At 40.3% G+C, this 21,474-nt stretch overlaps 1 protein-coding gene and 3 non-coding genes across 4 annotated transcripts; 2 read left to right on the top strand and 2 right to left on the bottom strand.

Moving 5' to 3' along the window:
• Window positions 1-771: 771 nt before the first annotated feature.
• Window positions 772-16,112, top strand: si:ch211-89o9.6 (zinc finger protein sens). Its single transcript, XM_060926391.1, has 9 exons — window positions 772-963; window positions 1,113-1,686; window positions 3,326-3,450; window positions 10,078-10,177; window positions 10,983-11,086; window positions 13,215-13,323; window positions 13,503-13,588; window positions 14,166-14,271; window positions 14,473-16,112. Exons 2-9 carry the CDS (start codon window positions 1,392-1,394, stop codon window positions 15,327-15,329), a joined length of 1,782 nt encoding a protein of 593 aa, XP_060782374.1. The 5' UTR covers window positions 772-963; window positions 1,113-1,391; the 3' UTR covers window positions 15,330-16,112.
• Window positions 16,113-19,758: 3,646 nt separating this feature from the next.
• Window positions 19,759-19,831, top strand: trnak-cuu (transfer RNA lysine (anticodon CUU)). Its single transcript has one exon. It is a non-coding gene; the product is annotated as a tRNA-Lys (tRNA).
• Window positions 19,832-20,132: 301 nt separating this feature from the next.
• trnam-cau (transfer RNA methionine (anticodon CAU)) lies at window positions 20,133-20,204 on the bottom strand. Its single transcript has one exon. It is a non-coding gene; the product is annotated as a tRNA-Met (tRNA).
• Window positions 20,205-20,685: 481 nt separating this feature from the next.
• trnae-cuc (transfer RNA glutamic acid (anticodon CUC)) lies at window positions 20,686-20,757 on the bottom strand. The gene has a single exon. It is a non-coding gene; the product is annotated as a tRNA-Glu (tRNA).
• Between the last annotated feature and the right edge of the window lie 717 nt (window positions 20,758-21,474).

Raw genomic sequence — 21,474 nt, 5'->3', positions numbered from 1 at the left:
AGAATACTTGCAAAGTCTCTGTGAAAACAGCGTCCTTATATGCACGTGCTGATTGCGCTCAAATTAGTATCAGATGCTTCCCATCACAACTGGGTCTCAATTGCACGCAAAACGCGTTCCGAAGGATCCCCGAATGTAAATGCACTTTTTAAAGTCTCAGCAGAAGTTAGGCTATACCAAACCAGTGTGTTGATGAGGCTCCCACAAGCATCAGGGACATGGATTCAATACAAATACATCTCAAGGTCGTGCAAGTGGTTAGCACAGTGGCCTCACAACAAGAAGGTTCTGAGTTCGAGCCCAGCGGCTTGTGGGGGCGAGTTAGCATGTTCTTCCCGTGTCTGCATGGGTTTCCTCCGGTTTCCCCCACAGTTCAAAGACGTGTGGTTAGGTTAATATGGGATGGCCTTGGGCTGAGGTGCCCTTGAGTGAGGCACCTAACTCCCAACTGCTCCCTGGGCGCTGTTAGCATAGCTGCCCACTGCTCTGGGTATGTGTGTTCACTGCTTCAGATGGGTTAAATGTAGAGAGGAATTTCACAAGTATATGATGAATAAAGTTGTTCTTTCTTTCTTTCTTTCTTTCTTTCTCAAGAGGCTTGAAGAAGGTTCCCTGTGCTTCGGGAAGTATTCCCAAACCCATCTACGAGTATTTGTTGCTTAGTTTGCCAACGAAAATATCGCCACCAAATTTCAATGCATGCAATGAAATTCGGTGGCAATATTTTCGCATGCATTGAAATTTTTTCGTGATGTTTTTGGCCACTCATGAGGTGGAGACACAACAAAAAACAATTCGTGAAGCTTAGAGAACAATTGTGGTGTATTGCACAATTGGTGCAATTGGTGATGACGCTACCAATTTTTCATTTCCAGGTATTCGCAAACCCATCACAAGCTGTTGTGTGACCAGGGCCTAAACTTAGAATACAGCATATCAGAGATTCATTCTAGCTTTTTAAAGGTACTACAGGCTTTTTATTTGGAATTTTGCACATCATTGCATTGGTTTTTCTGAGGCACACTTACATCTACATCCTCTTAGCAGCCAAACAAAAATCTACATAATTATTGTCTATTTCTATGACCACTTTGACACTACTGTGCTTTCAGAAATGGATTCCTTCCTGTAGTGAGACTGTAGATATCACGTGGCTCCCCGACGTCACTTCTACAGGGCAGCCGGAAGTGCTCGTGACGTCACCGGCAAACGGCAACAACGACGACGGTGTTGCAACAATACGGTTACATTTTATCATCAACTCCCTGTCCGGTCTTTTTTTTTTAATATATAAATATATACACACATCAAAAGGGATACAATCGAAACGGCTACTTTTCGCGCACAGTGAAGGAAACGACGTTTGCGTGTCGTTTCTGGTGTCTTTCATTATGTCGAACCGTCTGGCCTTTCAGACTCAGCTTGCCTCCATCATGGAGGTCCTGGCGAACGCAGCCGTGGCAGAAATCTGTAAACTGGTGGACGATGACTACGCGGTGATTAATCTGCAGATGTCTCAGTGCCAGCGCGAAAACAAGGCCCTGAAGAGGAAACTTCATCTGATGGAGCTGCGAATGGCCCGAGGTTACGCCGAAAGGAGAATCCGAGAAAGCTCAGGAAATCGCTCCAGCCGAGTCCAAGTGAGCGCAAATCTCTCATCAGACAAATACAGAGCTCCTGTTGCTGGTAGGTACCGCGATATCTGGACGGAATAACGCATGGGCACCACTTGCTCTGCTATATGGGGGACAACAACCACCTCGAAGTCGATTAATTTCCAGTAATAATCATCTTGAAGTGTTTTATTCCTCTTATACCACAGCAATTTTACAACAGTTACTTTTTTTAATTTGTTAATGGATTAGTTAGCCCCTAAAGTCCTGAAAGCTGCTTTTTTTTATCTTGTGTGCACAAGGATATTATCTACTCTTGTTCTTACAAGTTATCTTATGCACACAGGTCATTTAAATAATGTGTGTGCACAAAATAAAATATATACATCACCCTTCAGCATTTTAGGGGTTCTGTAACTTATTAATGGAGCTTCTTATCCGTTTATAGTTACAGTTAAAGCTGTGGAATGACAAGTTAATTCCTGTTACTATCTTCATAAATGTAATTCCTTCACCAATCTCCATCTCTCTCTGTCTGTCTCGCTGTGTCTGTCTGTCTGTCTCGCTGTGTCTGTCTGTCTGTCTCGCTGTGCCTGTCTGTCTGTCTGTCTCGCTGTGCCTGTCTGTCTGTCTGTCTCGCTGTGCCTGTCTGTCTGTCTGTCTCGCTGTGCCTGTCTGTCTGTCTGTCTCGCTGTGCCTGTCTGTCTGTCTGTCTCGCTGTGCCTGTCTGTCTGTCTGTCTCGCTGTGCCTGTCTGTCTGTCTGTCTCGCTGTGCCTGTCTGTCTGTCTGTCTCGCTGTGCCTGTCTGTCTGTCTGTCTCGCTGTGCCTGTCTGTCTGTCTGTCTCGCTGTGCCTGTCTGTCTGTCTGTCTCGCTGTGCCTGTCTGTCTGTCTGTCTCGCTGTGCCTGTCCGTCCGTCTGTCTCGCTGTGCCTGTCCGTCCGTCTGTCTCGCTGTGCCTGTCCGTCCGTCTGTCTCGCTGTGTCTGTCCGTCCGTCTGTCTCGCTGTGTCTGTCCGTCCGTCTGTCTCGCTGTGTCTGTCCGTCCGTCTGTCTCGCTGTGTCTGTCCGTCCGTCTGTCTCGCTGTGTCTGTCCGTCTGTCTCGCTCTGTCCGTCCGTCTGTGTCTCTCTCTTGCTGTGTCCGTCTGTCTGTCTCTCTCGCTCTGTGTGTCCGTCTGTCTCTGTGTCCGTCTCTCTCTCTGTGTGTCTGTCCCTTGCTCTCTGTTTGTTGGTCTGTCCCTCTTGCTCTCGGTCTGTCTGTCTGTCTGTCTCTCTCTCTCTCTCTCTCTCTCTCTCTCACTCTCTGTCTCAAAGTTAAAAATGCAGTTCGTCGTGTTATCTTCTGTCCTGAAGACTTTGCAGTACTCTGAAACTTCCTGACCCTTACAAAGTGGCTTCACTATATTAACGATTATACATAATTTGTTATTAGCCTTGTTTTATTTGTTCGCCATACAAGTCCTTGTAATTAAGTTGTTACTATAGAAACCATAATATGGTAGTACAGTATAAACCTATGATTTGCCTTGCAGTTGGCATTATTGCCACTTGTAGAAATGTAGTTGACGCCTTCTAACCAGTCAGATTTAAGAATTAAGCAACGCCGTGGTACAAGAATTTGCAATGTTTTTACAGAGGTGTATTTTCCATGTAAATACACATTAAATGCGGTATGTTCATTGAATCTTGTTGCATTTTGTTTTTCTGTTCCAAGATATTTTTCCAAATCAAGATGAACTCTTCGGGAGGCAGTTAAACGAGGATGTTTGGAGAGATGAGGAACCTTCCAGTGTAGACGTGCCAATTGGGCATCCAGTCATCAAACATGATGAGAATGGGGTAAGCAAGCACACAACCTGTACAAACACCTGGTTAGCTAATCTGCATGAAGCATAACAAAACTGTGGATGAAGCCTGTTGTGGGTGTATAGGGGTAATTCTTCAGCAGAGGGGCCAAATTATGAAATCGTTAAGATTGCCTTAACTTGTCAGCTCAGTGATATTGCTAAAGTATGGAATCCAAGGCAAAATGTACTGAAAACCATATTTAAAAATCATCACCCCAATTATAGCAATGTCGCTTCAGAGAAATCTTGGTTTGAATTTTAAGAAATGAAAGCTCAGTTTTTTTCTGATGTAGTTCCATTACTGACTTTTTTCTTTCCTCATAAAAGATTTTGCGTTCAGAGTTAAACATAGGCAGTTTCTCTATGCTTTTTTTCGTATCAAAAGATGCCTCATACAGTGTGAATTTTTTATTTAATACCATTGTCTTGAGTGCTGAAGCTAAAAAAAACTTAACACATTTTGCTATGAATGTAATTCTGTTACCAAAGAACTACCCATATATAACTAGACTGCATTATGTATGAAATGATGGTTTCTCCAAATCCATACACCTCACTGGTACTCCTTAAATCTATTGTAATTTTGTGTGTGTATATATATATATATATATATATATATATATATATATATATATATGAGTGATTCCACGCTTATGGGTACTGAAATGGGGACATGAACTTATTTTTAAAAATTCACCTAAAACCATTTCTTTTTTTTACCATCAGGTCACAAAACATGTAATCTTTAATGAATGATATGTTAAAAGATAACTTTAATTTTCTGAGATGTAATAAAAACATATTTATATGCCAAAGTCAGAACGTAACAGAAGTGTTGTGGACATATATATTCTCAATTTTAACAATGTAGAATTACTTTTTGAAACATAGGAAGGTGATGTTTTAGCAAATATAATTAATAAACATGTGTAGTAGAATAAACATACACATTCTTTCAATAAGATTAACATGGTATAGAGCTAGATTGTAATTAATTTGTAACAGACGCGAGATGGACAATCGTAACAGAAGTAATGTAACAGACATCATTTTGGAACTCATAGGCTTGACTTTGGCATATAAATATGTTTTTATTATATCTCAGAAAATTAAAGTTATCTTTTAACATATCATTCATTAAAGATTACATGTTTTGTGACCTGATGGTAAAAAAAGAAATGGTTTTAGGTGAATAAGTTCATGTCCCCATTTCAGTACCCATAAGCGTGGAATCACTCATATATATCTCGCTGAGTCTGTAGTAACACCGTAAAGACTAAGTATGTATGCAAGACTACAGGATTTGTATGAACAGAACTATGTTTCCACCAGTGTAAAATTTAGTTAGGGAGTTTAATTAATTTTAACATTTGTGTGCATAACAGAAATATTGTTGCTGTCCTGTGCACAGTCTAGGTCTGTGCACAGGACAGCAATATAGATGCATGTATGTTTTTTTTTTTTTTTTAGTATGGAATGGTTTCTGATTAGCCACTGATACTCTGTCAGTGGCGTGTAATGTGTATATTTAACAAGGGGGTAGGTCCATGCCAAATGACCAGATGGTGGTTGCAGCACCAAATTTAATTTTCTTTCTGAGAGCTTATGGTAATAGATACTGGTGAAATATGAACTGAAAAAAATTCGGGGCCCTATTCTGTGTATTTAATGAACTAGGTCATTTTGAAAATTACTGAAATTAGACCAGAATGTACCCCCAAATCCTTGCCAGGTATTTGAGGTTTTAAATGCATTTTTCTCAGCTTCTAGGCTACACAGAGGTTTGAAATTTGGTAAATTAACACTCCATATGTTGCTAATATGGAAGGAAAACGGAGCCTTCTATCTAGAAAATCCTGGCCATAGGCACTTCCTAAAAATGCTAAAAATTAAGAAAAACGCACTCGCGAATGGGGTTGAGAGCCCTGAAAATACTAGAAAACAAATGTATTCATCTCCTATCACTACCTGGTCTTATTATAAACCAGATTGACTGGTCACTTTTATATAATGGGAGCTCTCCAGATAGAATATTTACAGAAATATGGCAGATTCAATTACATACCCCACAAAAAGTATCATATCTTTAAGACCATGAATGGAAATGAAGCACAGGTAGCACAGGTCTGCAACTTGGTAAATAGTTTCATTAATTAAATCACCACAAACATATGAAGTGTCATCTTGTTATTTGTGCATCGTTCTCTTTTTTCCAATCCCAAATCATCCATTTTTAATGCCCTCGAATTTGTTTTTGCTGTTACATGTACTCTACAGTTCACAAATAACTATATACTTGACCGTGAAAAAGTAATTTAAGATCACAGATGCAGCACTCTCCTATTCATATGTTTTTCCTGACTGATATTGGGTGTATTGTCAAGTTTGTTTGTATAGCGCTTTTAACAATAGACATTGTCTCAAAGCAGCTTTACAGAATCTGAATGACCCAAGACATGAGCCAATTTTATCCCTAATCTATCCCCAATGAGTAACGGGTGACGGTAGCAAGGAAAAACTCCCCCAAACGACACGAGGAAGAAACCTCGAGAGGACCCAGACCCAAAAGGGAACCAATCCTCACCTGGACAGCAACAGACAACATGACTATAACAACAGTTTTAACATGAAGTCAGTTTCGTTGATGTTATAACTCTTCATTAATGGAAACTTGAGTGCAAAACTGTTCATGACAACCGCAGTCCCAAAGTTAGCAAACCAGAGGTAACACACACACATACATACACATATATATCTCAGTGGACCCAAGACAGAACCTTGTGGAACACCAAGCTTTACCTCAGTATGTCTAGAAAAATCACCATTTACATCAACATACTGATAGCGATCAGTTAAATAAGAGCTGAGCCAGGAGAAGGCCGTTCCCTTAACTCCCACAACATTTTCTAGTCTATCCAGAAGAATGGAATGATCAGTGGTATCAAATGCTGCACTAAGGTCAAGCAACACAAGCAGCGAGACACAGCCCTGATCAGACGCCAACAGTAGGTCGTTTACTACTTTAACCAGAGCTGTCTCTGTGCTATGATGAGGTGTAAATCCTGACTGATACATTTCATGGATGTTATTCCTGTGTAAATATGAGCATAACTGCTGTGCCACAGCTTTTTCAAGGATCTTGGAGATAAAGGGGAGGTTTGATATTGGCCGATAATTGGACAGCTGACAGGGGTCAAGGTCAGGTTTTTTAATCAGGGGTTTGATAACTGTTAGTTTAAAGGATTTGGGTACATAGCTGGTCCTAAGAGAAGAATTTGTTATTTTTAGAAGTGGTTCAATTACTTTAGGTATTATCTGTTTGAATAGACGTGTAGGTAAGGGATCTAGTACGCAAGCTGAGGCTTTTGATGCAGAGATTAATGAAAGTAATTCAATTTCTCTAAGGGGAGTAAAACATTCTAACTGCTGATCTGATACAGTTATATTGTTAACTACAGGGTCACTTACATTGTCTGACCTTAAATTAGTAGTTTGAATTTTTGTCAGATATTCTCAATTTTGTCATTAAAAAAATTCATGAAATCGTTGCTACTACATACTGCAGGTGTGCATGTGTCTATAGTGGACTTATTCCTGGTTAATTTTGCTAAAGTATTAAATAGGAATCTAGGATTATTTTTGTTATCTTCTATTAGGGAGGAGAGATATGTTGATCTAGCAGCACTAAGAGGTTTTCTATACTTCAGGAAGCTCTCCTTCCACGCTAATTTGAACGCTACCAATTTTGTTTGACGCCATTTACGTTCTAATTTTTGAGTGGTCTGTTTTAAAGTGCAAGTGTCATCATTATACCAGGGTGCTAATTTTTTCTCTCTGATCATTTTCCTTTTAAGAGAAGCTACATTATCTAAAGTATAGCAGAACGTTGACTCTAAGCATTCAGTTGCCTGATCAAGTTCTGCAGGGGCTGACAGTGACCCAGTCAAAGTTGATAATTCTGGGAGATCATTTATAAAGCTCTGTGCAGTAGTTGATATGAATGTCTGTTTAATACAATAGTGTGGTGAGGTGTGTATATTATTACTCAGACATATTTTGAATGAGATGAGATAATGATCTGAGAACTTCAGACTGTGGAAGTGTGACTATATTTTCTATGTTTAACCCGAATGTTAGTATTAGATTGAGGGTGTAACCACCATTATGGGTCGGTCCTATGACATTCTGATTAATCCCTACTGAATCTAAAATGGACACAGACACTGTTTTCAAAGGGTCTTCTGGGTTATCGAAGTGAATATTAAAATCTCCAACAACTAAAGCTTTGTCTAAGGAAATAACCAGGTCTGAGAGAAAATCTGCAAATTCAGAAAGAAACTCAGAATATGGCCCCGGGGGCCTGTAAATAATAAGTAACGGAATTAACTGGGTAGACTTATTTTTCAAGGCTACATACATTATACTGGTATGAAGAACTTCAAATGTATTAAATTTATAACCAGGTTTGTGTGTTACACCCAGATAATCATTATAAATAACCGCGACGCCTCCTCCTCTGCCAGTTAGACGAGGCTGGTGTATGTAACTGTATCCAGGAGGACTCGCTTCATTTAATGCTATATATTCATTTGGTTTAATCCATATTTCTGTTAAACACAGTACATTAAACTCCTGCTCAGTAGTGAGTTCATTAACCATTAGTGCTTTAGATGTAAGAGATCTAATATTTAATAGCCCCACCTTTAGATCAAAGGTGCTGGCAGCGGCTGTACAGTCAGTATGATCTAATTTTATATTGATTAGGTTACTGGAACAAACACTCTTGAGTATTTCTACCTTTTTGTTGAGCTCGGGGAACAGACACAATCTCGATGTAGTGGACCCTGAGTGACGACTCTGTGCAGCTAGCAGACAGTCGGTTTAGCCTGTTCGTCTGCTCCCTGGCCTTGGCTCTGGATTGTCAAAAATTAACTAGGGCTGTTCTGAGACTATGACCTATGTTGCAAGAAACGAGAGCAGCACCTTCTCGAGTGGGATGGATACCATCCCACCCTAACAGGCCAGCAGTGCCCTCAAAATTAGCCCAATTATCTATAAAGCCCACACTGTTTTCAGAGCACCACCTGGACAACCAGCAGTTCAGCGACCATAACCTGCTGTAAGCTACATCGCCACTGTATTGTCTGTTTACAGTTGCATTTCTGACAGAGACTATATCAGTATTTATAATTTTCCATAGATCATGTATACACGAGTATTTTAAAATACATGTATATAAATTATATCACTTTTTATTTGATGATATTTCCTTTCTGTTTTCAGATCTGAGTGATCTTTAACATTTGCTCCTGTTCAAAGATCCAAACTTGTAGTCTGGAGTGTAGATAGTACGTGTAACGAACTTTTGGTGCTGGAACTCAATAAATAGAACTAACGGCTAGTTTCTTAATAACATAGACCAAAATGTGTTTGGTCCCAGCACCAGGCACAAATAGAAGGGCATGACCGTATAAGCTTAGCCCTCAAAGTAAAACAAAAATTGTGAAAGCATTTGCAGAATTCAATGCTAATAACCTTTAATAACATCTGAGACTTCTTCATACAGAAAATACTATATCCTTGATTGATCACCAATTAGAATCTATATTAAAAAATGACTCCTCTAAATACACAAACAATAAATTCGAGGGCATTAAAAATAGATTATTTGGGATTGAAAAAAGACGATGTACAAATAACAACGAGATGACACTTCACCTGTTTATAGTGATTGGATTGATGAAACTATTTACCAAGTTGCAGACCTGTGCTACCTGTGCTTCATTTCCATTCAGGGTCTTAAAGATATGATACTTTTTGTGGGGTATGTAATTGAATCTGCCATATTTCTGTAAATATTCTATCTAGAGAGCTCCCATTATATAAGTGACCAGGCAATCTGGTTTATAATAAGACCAGGTAGTGACAGGAGATGAATACATTTGTTTTCTAGTATTTTTAGGGCCCTAAACCCCACTCGCACGTGTGTTTTTCTTAATTTTTAGGAAATACTTATGGCCAGGATTTTTTAGATAGGTGGCTGTATGTTTTCCTTCCAGATTAGCAACATGTAGAGAGTTAATTTATCAAATTTCAAACCTCTCTGTAGCCTAGAAGCTGAGAAAAATGCAGTTAAAATCCCAAAAATCCCTGGCGAGGATTTAGGGGGTATGTTCTGGTCTTAATTTAGTAATTTTTCAAAATGGCATAAATACATTTAAAAAAAAAAACCTCTGAGTCTAGAAAGCTGAAATTTTGAAAACTAATTTAGATTTACATATTTTCATTAGTAACTTCCACCATTAAAATTTAAATATTGCTGCAACCAATTTTCTATATATTGGGCCTTTTTGGCTTGGATTTACCCAGGGAGACCAACAGGAGTTCAAAATACTTTGAATGATTTTCATGCTCAAACATACTTACTTAGTTAGTCATGAACTGAGGAGTTGAGTCAGGTTTGTTTACATAAAGAAATCACCAAAATGTATTGGACTCTAAATATAAAACACCATAAGGCATGTGATTCATGTCATCATCAGCTGATTAAAGAGAAGTCTTACATCTGTAATCTGTTATGAAACCTTGTAGTTCAGTTTCTGGTGTTTTCTCCCAAAAGCATGAAGACTCCAGCCAGGCTGGACCAAACGCTGTACTTGTTAAGGCTGAGACATCTGACGAGAGCCACACACAGCAACAACTATTCATTCGAGAAGATGGTGAGTAGATGGATTAAAGATTTTATTGCCATTTATAAATATTTAAATAATATTGGCTGGCATTGAGTGGTATCAGATATATTCCATTCAGCTAGCATGATATTGAGCTTGTCTTCTAATATCATGCTAGGTGAATGGAATATATCTGATATACCATGAAAAAAAGCCAGCCAAATTTTTTTATTATTATTATACATACACATTTGATGGAACAATTATAGATTTTACAAAAAGTTAAGAACGGGGATTTCTTACCAACGTCCAATGCTAATTCTGATCCAGTGTAATTCAGTGTTCTGTCAATCCAATGTACAAAGTCAAAGGCTATGGGCGCCGCTGGCGAACAAAGAAATGCTTCTGCGCATGCGCAGCAGAAAACTCTCTCATTGAATATTCGCATCAGCTCCGACATGTGACATTATGTTGTCTTGACGACCATGCAATATTGTAAGCCATATTCAACGCTTATTCTCCATTGGGTACAGTGACATAATACACATAGGATAAGCGGTATACTAACAATATTGCGTGCTATCAAACCAAATGAATGAAACTCACTAGAAGGGAATAGAACACGTTTTTATTCCATGGGGGGTCCTGTATGTATAATAATAGTTATTGTTTAAAACTGACATTTAGAGCTTTCTGTGATTTTAAAAAACAAAACAGAAAACCAATAGTGTTTAAAAGGAATAAAGCCATAGAGAAAATAGAAATAAGACATTACATGATAAATATTAAAAACTGTTACACAGAAGCATGTATGGTTATAATCTATAAACCTCTATCTCCCACTGTTTCTCAGGAGTTGCAGAACCTGTGTGTGAGGCTGTGGAGGCAGATTATGGTGCTGCTAAAGTGGATAAAGTGGATGGTCAGAACTCCAGGACACAGCACGAGGCTTTGGAGGTCAGTGGATCTGACAAAGTGCTTAAATCTGAGCCACAATTTGAGAACGCTGAGGGGTTATCCCAGGAACCCTTGGGAGGACAGGGACAGGCAGAGTTTGGTGTAAGTGGGGAGTGCGCTCCTTTGGGGGAGCTATTTATGCAAGGGGGTGACGATGTGGACCCACAGCAGCCATCTTATTCTTACATGATGAGTGACAAAATTGAGAGCCAACCTGAGCATCTCCCACAGAAACCAGAGATCATAGAGGTGGAGTCTGCAGAGGAAGGGGATGACGTCACTGTTTGGGACAGCAATAAGAAATCAATAATGCACCAGACTTTGCAGAAGTACCCTTCCACAACAATAGAGCACCATAATAATTATAACATGCCCTCATCCAGCCTATCACGGCTGACCAGTGACTTTCCAGTGGTGGCATCAACATCTTCAATTATACCAGAAGTGGACAGCTGGCAACATGCCAAGGGCATTAGTCGATACCAGCCAAGAATTGGACAAGCAAGACATGAGCGAGCTCACAATGAGAAACTCTTTACATGCAAATATTGTGGAAAAGCTTTCAATCGCCCCAAGAAGGTGGAGATCCACCAAAGAATCCACACGGGCGAGAAGCCGTTCCGCTGCATGACCTGCGGGAAGCTCTTTGCTGAGGCTGGAAACCTGAAGAAGCACCAGAAAGTTCATACAGGGGAGCGTCCCTACAGCTGCACCCAGTGCGGGAAGGCATTTGCCTGGATACGAAACCTCAAAACCCATCAGCAAAAATACCATCCTGATATGCTCACAGCAGAGGAACTACTGTCCCTCGGGCCAATCAAAAACTGACCAAAATGACTTATGGACATGTAGATGGATCAAGCTGCATGCACCTCTGGGTTGTTTATAGTATATTGTTACAGACATCTGGAATATTGATGAGAAACATCAGCTCTGAATTTGGTCCATCCAAGTATTTTACAGTCTGTACTGCTTGATTTTAAGTGGGGTTCACCTATTTATTTTTATTTACTCAGCTGAACTAAGTACCCAAAATGTGGATCTATAGTTACTGCCATGCCCAGATAGAAGTGGTTTTAGTGGCAGCTATTTGGAATTGTATGACTCCAAAATAAACTTTGATTGATCAGTACCTTTGTTTGCTCCTTTCAGGGGGAAAATGTTAGTTTAAATGATTTTGTAGAAATGTTTTTTTGTTGTTTTTTTCTTTCCCCCAAAATTGTTACCTGTATGACAAGGTTGGTAGTGTTATCCAAATAGCTTCAGCTGAAACTCGAGACTATTTAATAGGAGAAGTAGTAAGAAGGGGGATCTCTAATGGTGTTTTTCTTTTACTTTATCTACCTGAGAAATTCTGCTTTGTAGAATACCTCTTAGTCAACCAAAAAGTACTTGTAACATGAAATCACAACTATTTTGCTACTAGCAAAGATTATCAGTAAACACTGGCTTTATTCAGTGGTCAATATTCAATAAAATGCTCCTTTGGAGAAACATCTGAGCATGGGTATTATTGTGTGTTTCTGGATCTGGATCTCTGTGTAAACATCTGCAGCCATATGATTTTTGTAGAAACATTAACTGGGAGCAAAATGTGAAGAGAGACAAGTGTTAAGCAAAAATAACGGATTGTACAATAAACTGTACGCCTGTCCACACAACAGAACCACAAAACATGAACCTTCCACTGCAACCTTTAATTAGCTAACAGTAGACTGCTAGCTCTATACTAGAAGTGTACTATAAACTACATACTGGTGAATGAAATGATATATGCATGTTTTTTTTTCTCCCTTCTCTGTTCAGTTGTTTCCCAAAAAAAACTCACTTTTACCTTATGCTGATTATCTAATGTATTTACCTGATGATGATGATGATGATGATGATTGCTACACAGTAATTTAATTTGCAACATACTAAAAAAAACTTTGCTCCATTACTATGCATCTCTGGAGTCTGATCCTGTCTTATGGATTTATTTTTTTTTCAAAATGCTTTACAACATGGCACTAAGCAAATATGTAACACACCAACACCTACTTAATGGGCTGTTGCATGGATTGTATTTGTATATGTTCTATCAGGAGTCTGTGGTAATGCTCAGACTTTGTGTGTATCTGCACTATAGCACCAAAAGACAGATGATGAAGAGCCAGATGTGCTGTTCATCAAGGAAGAGCATTCAGAGCTGGAGGAGCAAGAAAGCCAGACACATGGTGGCATGACCCTGCAAGACGGTGAGTCAAGGCGAGTGAAGAGAAGTGATGAAATATCGTAAATGGGTCACTACTGGTATATTAACTGTTATGTTACTATAAATTAAATATCTTCCTTTTTATAAAAGAGAGAAGGAAAAGAAGAAGAAAAAAAACAAATGGCACTCTGTTGTAACTTTGAGGTTTTGTTTACTCCTCAGGATTTGTGGAGTCCAGTACAGATGTCTGTGGAAACGGAGTCTCTTCCTCGCCTGCACAGCTCACATTAGCCCTCAGTGCACCAGAGGTCAGTTTAAATAATATAGTGATAAAATCACAATGTAGGCATCAGCCTTGCTCTTCCATCAGTGTGCTGTAGTGTTGTTGTCATGACTGAGACCAGAGTGTATCAAAAATGAGACAAGATCAAAGGCAGGGTGAGACCGAGTCAAGACCAGGACCAGACCAGTGTGTGGGGGGAGGGGTGACTGCCATTAACAGTAACAGAAACTACGAATTGGCAAGGAGTCATGTTATTGGTTGCATTTGAAGCAGGAAGTTTTGCATCCAATCACAGTAATGATGTTGACCAATAAATCAGACAATGCATGGGTAATTTTGTGAAATCCCCACAGTTGTGGTCTTGACCAGTCTTGAAATAAAATCCTGAGTCTCTATGTCCGAGACAAGACCGAGTAAAAATACAGTCGATTTCAAGACGAGACCAAGACTGTTCTCAAGTACAACACAAGTATGCTGTGCTCTTCCGCACATGTACAGAATCCACATAATGCCAAGTTCATTTTTTCCTCAATATCAAAAAGTAGTTGTATGAATCCTTTTAGGGTTTTTGTTTGGGTTATTGATTGTTTTGTTGCTTTCAGTCTCATGAGCTGGAGTCATCCCTTGTGAAAGGTGAAAAAAGTAGACTTCAAGAAGAACACCAAGGAACTTCCAGTCAGTCAACTGACATGCAGATTACTATACAGAGTGAGTAAGATATTTGTGAAATGATAATAGGGGGGAAAAAGTTTCTTTCGTCACCAATTTCATTTAGTGACCTAAAACAACTTTAAATAATTGATTTCTTAATTTTTTTTATTGTTTCACTGGTGTATAAAGGAGAGCAGATGTTTGCAAGAAAGTGTTTAAGATAAGCAACATTACTGATGTGTTTCTCCTGTTATCCAGATGTGGTAGACTCCCAGACTGCTGGGTCTCTGTGTTCACGTGAGCCAGTTCTTCCTCAGAAAGAAGTCAAAGTGTGGGATATTCCGAATTCCCAGTCTCATCTCCAAGGGCCGGATGAGAACAGCAATATCTCACTTTCAAACCAGAATGCTGAGAGAAAAACAGTAGTGTCTGTCGATGTGCTAGGAACGAATAGTTTGGCGTATGAGAGAGCGAAGGAGCTGGAGACTTCTTTTCCACGATGGGCTGCAAATAGCCCTTCTGACAGTCAGCCATCTTGTTCTTATATTGTGGAGGTAGAGCAAGACCAAGACTGTGTTCTGGTACAGCCAGGACCAGTATCTGTAAGGGGAAGGCACAAAGGAGCTGCATCAAATAGGCTTCAGGATGCCAGAGAGCTTCATAGGGTGGAGGCAGAGTGGAGCACAGTCACTCCTTCAAGTCAAGCCCATACTCAGCAGTTCAGTCACTTCAACAGGACTCGATTAGATGCAGCAAACCGAGCAAATCTCACTCAGGCTATTCCAAACTTATCACATCCTGGGGTTTCTCTCGCTGGGCTACCGCTTCCAAGACGCATGGAGAAGGGCAAAAGGAAAAGTTATATCTGTAGGTACTGTGGAAAGGCTTTTACTGGGCAGTCTAACTTAGAAGCTCATCAACGCATCCACACTGGAGAGAAGCCTTTCAAGTGCGAGACCTGTGGGAAGCTCTTTACAGAAGCAGGAAATCTGAAGAAGCATCAGAGAGTTCATACGGGAGAAAAACCCTTTGTGTGTAATCGCTGTGGGAAGCGTTTTGCCTGGATTTGCAATCTCAGGACACATCAGCAGTCAGCTTCCTGTGGGGGAGTATAAGGAGGGGAAAAAATCTGATCTGATCACTTGCATTGTGATCAAAAAGTGCAACTATTCACACACAATCTGTACGCTTGGTAAAAATGGTTGGATAAGTGAAATCCGATAAGTCCAATTTAGTAATTATTAGACAATGACAAAAAGTGTTTGAGCATAGTGACTCCAAACTACAGTGTGGAGGAGGAACGGGCAATATGATATCTTGATATAATAACATCATGATACACTTTTTGTCTATATCAGTAAGGTGTCAGTGCTTTTATACCTCCATTGTTACTCTGAAATGTAAGTGACTGGACATTATTTTGTACCAGTTGTTTCATTTCTCCCTCTTTTTTCCTTCATTAAATGCTGCAGACAAAGATTTCTGAGCATATAATGGATTGTGTTGGCCTGGTTTGTTAGCAAAATCATACTGTGTATCATGAAGGTGTCTAAGTATCATGATATGATATTTTTGCCCTTGTGTGGATAAGCAAGGATGTGAACAGAGTTTGAAGTTGTAAAAGACACACGGTGCTTTTCTCTTTATTGGTTTGGTGCCTTAATTATTCCCTGTAAACTTGGTCTGCTTTAAGATTTCAGAAATTGCAAACACCATTCTACCTCTTGAATTTTTCTCCGGACAAAAACAGAGCAATATGTTTGAACCAGATGGAAGAAAATCCAGTTATGATTCAACACCAGAACATGTTCATCTGTTAAATTCGCAGTGTACCATGAACTCCAGTGTATGCTGACTCACTGTAAAATAATGAAATGGATAAGATCACATTAAATCTTGGAGGCATTTGTAAAACAGAAGTGAGCTTTGTGTACACTTGCACCAGTCAGGTTCTTCATAATGTGAAGGGTAAGTGGTGTATGAATGCTAGAATTCACTGACATACTTGTTAATTAGACCACAGCACTGCTGAATTCTCCATCTTCATTGGTCAGAATATGCAGATTGTTTGGGTAGAAAGTAATTTTCAAACAGGTTCATATTAATTTGCTGTTTATAATTTATTATTATTATTAACAGCTTACACAGGGACTCCTGACCATCACACCCAAATGTGATTTTTGAACATCCCATTCCAGATCTAGTCCTTGCTTTGCTGTAAGGATAAACGCCACTCTTCTGGGAAGGATTTACTCATTCAGCCACAAGAATATTCATGAGGATATTGGGCAAAGAGGCCTAGCACACAGTCAACATTCAGGTCAGGGCTCTGTGCAGGACACTCAAGTTCTTCCACTCCAACCTTGGCAAACTGTATCTTCATAGAGCTCATTTTCTGCACAGGGGCATTGTCATGCTGGAAAGATTATTGTACTGTGCCTTTAGGACCCCAATTATTTAAAAAATATTTTTAAGCTCTTGTTTGAATATTCACCATATTTATAAGACTACAGACTACCCGGACTGTTTCAAGCTTAAGCGCTTTTTATTTTGCAACAGGAAGTCAACGTCTTGTGACTCAACCACATGTTGTGTCCACCCCATAGACAAATACAAAAGCGATAAATGTTTCTAAAACATTGCAGAAACTATAGTTATTTTCAGAGCATTATTGCATCCCCTTTTTAACAATATTTCTTATGGCCCTAAAATTTTACTAAAATTTACTAAAATTTTATTTTAGTATTATTCTTTTGTTCTAGAATGGATTTAATTCCTTACTGTGTTTCCATCAGACATCTTTGAACAAAATTTAGATTAATATTACTTGACTCCTTGTTATTTATAAGAAATCAATTATAATGTTTAAGCTGTGAAGAAATATTGATTTATTTTAATAAAACATGAAGATGACTGGGCGGCACGGTGGTGTAGTGGTTAGCGCTGTCGCCTCACAGCAAGAAGGTCCTGGGTTCGAGCCCCGTGGCCGGTGAGGGCCTTTCTGTGTGGAGTTTGCATGTTCTCCCCGTGTCCGTGTGGGTTTCCTCCGGGTGCTCCGGTTTCCCCCACAGTCCAAAGACATGCAGGTTAGGTTAACTGGTGACTCTAAATTGACCGTAGGTGTGAGTGTGAATGGTTGTTTGTGTCTATGTGTCAGCCCTGTGATGACCTGGCGACTTGTCCAGGGTGTACCCCGCCTTTCGCCCATAGTCAGCTGGGATAGGCTCCAGCTTGCCTGCGACCCTGTAGAAGGATAAAGCGGCTAGAGATGATGAGATGAGATGAAGATGACTGGGTGGACAAAGGTAAGACTGAGTTATATAATTTACATTGTTGAAACAAAAAAGTATAATAGTTATGATTTCATGAGAACGTTTTAGTGAATTTGCAATATAAAAATAAAGAATTTGGATCTCAAGGTTCGCTCAGGGGCGGCACGGTGGTGTAGTGGTTAGCGCTGTCGCCTCACAGCAAGAAGGTCCTGGGTTCGAGCCCCGGGGCCGGCGAGGGCCTTTCTGTGTGGAGTTTGCATGTTCTCCCCGTGTCCGCGTGGGTTTCCTCCGGGTGCTCCGGTTTCCCCCACAGTCCAAAGACATGCAGGTTAGGTTAACTGGTGACTCTAAATTGACCGTAGGTGTGAATGTGAGTGTGAATGGTTGTCTGTGTCTATGTGTCAGCCCTGTGATGACCTGGCGACTTGTCCGGGGTGTACCCCGCCTTTCGCCCGTGGTCAGCTGGGATGGGCTCCAGCTTGCCTGCGACCCTGTAGAAGGATAAAGCGGCTAGAGATGATGAGATGAGAATGAGGTTCGCTCAGCTCATATAAAAATGTACTGCAGGTTCTGACTGCACTAGAACATTTTCAGCTGTGACCATGACAAAAGCCCTTGTCAAGGATATGAAACCTCAAAGTATACCACAATCAAACTGAAAACTGACAAAGCTAGCTGACTTAAATGATGTAAAATGTTTGCTCAACTAAAAAAAAAAAAAGACATGGCAGGTTCTGACTGGAACACAAACTTTTGAACAATAACAAAAGTCCATGGCAAAGATACAAGCTTCCAAACTGACCACTCTAAATGGATGGGCCATCTGTTCATGGCTTGTGGTTCACCCCACAATTATGCATAGAATCTGCCCATCATTATACCAGCAGATATCTTCTTGTAGACTAGGCCAAAAGAAATTGTTCATACTCTTGATGTGCATGCAGTTTTCAGCAATGTCCAATTATTATGTCAGGGTATCCTTCTCTGTCACAATTAACTATACACCATTTGCCAGTGTGTTCTGACTGAATGGCATCCGTTTCCATGGATTACCTGGTGACTGGACTTGTGAAACAAACAGGTCCCCTTCTTCAGTCCAAAGCAGTTAGCCATCCTCTCTTTGACAAAGACGTGAAAGGTCTCTGAATTTTATGTCAGCTGTCGTCACACTAATCACCTGGTGGAGTCTCACAAAGCCTTTGAGATTTCCCTGCTATCATTGTCTTTGGGAGAGCAGGGACACCAAGGCGCATGATCACAGGTGGGACTGGCAACAGTGGACAGAGTTTGCGGTGTGATTGAACAACGTCGAATAGGAGTCCTGGAAGGTGCTGATGCCACCATTGCACATCAAATTGGGCCTTATGAAACAATTCATCACAGCTCTGGATAAAGAATCAGCAGCCTTCAAGACAGGACTGGATCCTTGAGGGTGGGGGGGGCAGAGTGGGCCTGGCCCATCCAATCCAGGGAGGGGGAGACTGACAAAGGACTTCTGGCTGGAATGTCCTGATTCTTCTGTATATACTGTATGTTTATATATAATTTGCCCCCAACAAATCTCCCTGGCCCACAGTGTTTAATGTGGTAGGACATTATTACAGATAAAAACACCCAAACCTAAATAAACGTGTGTTATGACAAGTTCACATCTACGATAGACACATCTCACACAACGGAAAAAAAAACAATAATTGCACGAATGTTACAAAATACGAGAACACTAACCTTATTTCTTCGTCTAAAGGCAGCAAACCCACCGTCATTCAATTCATTCGATGGCAGTATTTAATATTTACGGGCGTGTGTGAAATAGTGAATGATCCGTTGTGCGCTTGCGCACTTAATTCCGGTAGGACATTTTCCTACATAGAAACATTTCAGAACACCAGGCTTGCTGGAAAGCTTCTTTCCTAAGGTGTCTAATCCCTTGACGGATCACAAATAAAGAAGATCCTGGATTGAAAGGAAGAAGAAGCTCCCTGAGAAGGAGGAAGCAACTTTGTCACAGTGGTTTGGGGTTTTCTGGGAAACCACAAAACTGGAAACTGTCGAACTGATCGAGTCTCTAGTGAACAAATGCAGCACTGCAGGATGTTTCTCAAAGTCCATGTGTTTGATGTATCTTACAATAATTGTGAAGGTTGAAGAACTACTTAAAAATCATGTTTGACTTTGGTATAAATGCACGTTTATTTTAATGCATATATTGTCGTCTTTATTTTACATTATGTCATCATTAAAATGCACAATTGAACCCTTTTCCGCATCAGCCCGGCTAGCTCAGTCGGTAGAGCATGAGACTCTTAATCTCAGGGTCGTGGGTTCGAGCCCCACGTTGGGCGCAAACGTTTTCGGACTATCCGATGTCAAAACATAATCTACATTCCTCGCATTCAAGGAAATTATTAATTTTTTTTTTTCATTCATGTATTTTCAATACGTCAAAAAATAACGTCAGTTAAAGCGTTTAAACAGATCTGTGTACAAAAGTAACATTAATCAATAGTGTAAGCATAGCATATATGTGGATAATTAGGTCTAGTTGTTCTTAATTTTTTCCAGTTAAATGCAACATCTGGGTATAAATACAACGATATAAATTAATAAATGTAAAATATCGAATTAAAAGGTTTTGAAACTGTATAGCAGAGGATGGTTTCGATCCATCGACCTCTGGGTTATGGGCCCAGCACGCTTCCGCTGCGCCACTCTGCTAACGGCAAAGTATGTGCTACAACTCCTATAAAACTAGTATACACCCCCACTGTGTGCGTGTGTTTCCTTTTATAAGTGGTGGTGGTTTTTGGTCTCTGCGCTGATATAAGATAAATAGCTAGATGAGTTGGAGACTCTGCTGCTGTATGTTTTTCACCTTTCTCTGCTCTCCATCCCTGAACGAACTCATCGGTGACAATTTTGATTACTTGAACGCTTATGATTTAATCAAGGGCATGTTAATCAGACTAACTTCAGTCAGGTTTGGAGTAAGGAGCGATAGAAAATAAGCAGGACGGGGCTTTATGAGTAGGACTGAAAAACACTGAACTAGATGGTTTAAGTTCGGTATGTGGAGTAAACCTCTGAAAGGTTTCTTTGATTGGTTTAATCGACTATGGTTGAGCGAATCAAAGTTCAGAAATGCGACAACCCGTTTTCAAACATGAACTTAGCTTGTGAATTATAGAAAATGTTTCTGTTCCCTGACCGGGAATCGAACCCGGGCCGCGGCGGTGAGAGCGCCGAATCCTAACCACTAGACCACCAGGGACTACTGAAGATAGACAGCTTAGATGAAGATATTTAATGTTAGCAGACGCAAGTTGATCTGTGACACATTTACCTTTCAATCAATTGTTTATTTGGACATAAAACATTTTATCTGTTTGTTTAAAAAAATGCTGTTGCGCAAGAACCCAGTTTGAACATTGGAAAAAATAAATTTTTTTGGTGCACACCAGACGCTCCCACCAGAGGGCGACAAAAACCACTGCTTTTATGTCATAGCTCATCTCATTATCTGTAGCCGCTTTATCCTTCTACAGGGTCGCAGGCAAGCTGGAGCCTATCCCAGCTGACTACGGGCGAAAGGCGGGGTACACCCTGGACAAGTCGCCAGGTCATCACAGGGCTGACACATAGACACAGACAACCATTCACACCTACGGTCAATTTAGAGTCACCAGTTAACCTAACCTGCACGTCTTTGGAGTGTGGGGGAAACCGGAGCGCGGACACGGGGAGAACATGCAAACTCCACACAGAAAGGCCCTCGCCGGCCACGGGGCTCGAACCCAGACCTTCTTGCTGTGAGGCGACAGTGCTAACCACTACGCCACCCATGTCACAGCTGGGGGGTGTTTTTTGTTTTTTTTTTAATATTTTTTAAAAAAATAGCAATAGTTGCATGCATGGAGCGGAGGCCCATACTTACAGAAATGCCTTGACCTGATTTTTGAACATACAAGGTAAGTATGAACGATGAACG

Source organism: Neoarius graeffei, chromosome 7 (assembly GCF_027579695.1).
Source record: "Neoarius graeffei isolate fNeoGra1 chromosome 7, fNeoGra1.pri, whole genome shotgun sequence".
Lineage (NCBI taxonomy): Eukaryota > Metazoa > Chordata > Actinopteri > Siluriformes > Ariidae > Neoarius > Neoarius graeffei.
Note: the sequence above shows the minus strand (reverse complement) of the source record. Positions and strands in the feature narration are given on the sequence as shown.

What these genes read in the sequence shown, in the direction of transcription:
- si:ch211-89o9.6 (XM_060926391.1), top strand. Translation starts at nt 1,392, where the DNA reads ATGTCGAACCGTCTGGCCTTTCAGACTCAGCTTGCCTCCATCATGGAG. An exon ending in TCAAACATGATGAGAATGGG is followed by an intron (nt 3,451 to 10,077) that starts GTAAGCAAGCAC and finishes TTCTCCCAAAAG; the next exon opens with CATGAAGACTCCAGCCAGGC. An exon ending in TGGCATGACCCTGCAAGACG is followed by an intron (nt 13,324 to 13,502) that starts GTGAGTCAAGGC and finishes TTTACTCCTCAG; the next exon opens with GATTTGTGGAGTCCAGTACA.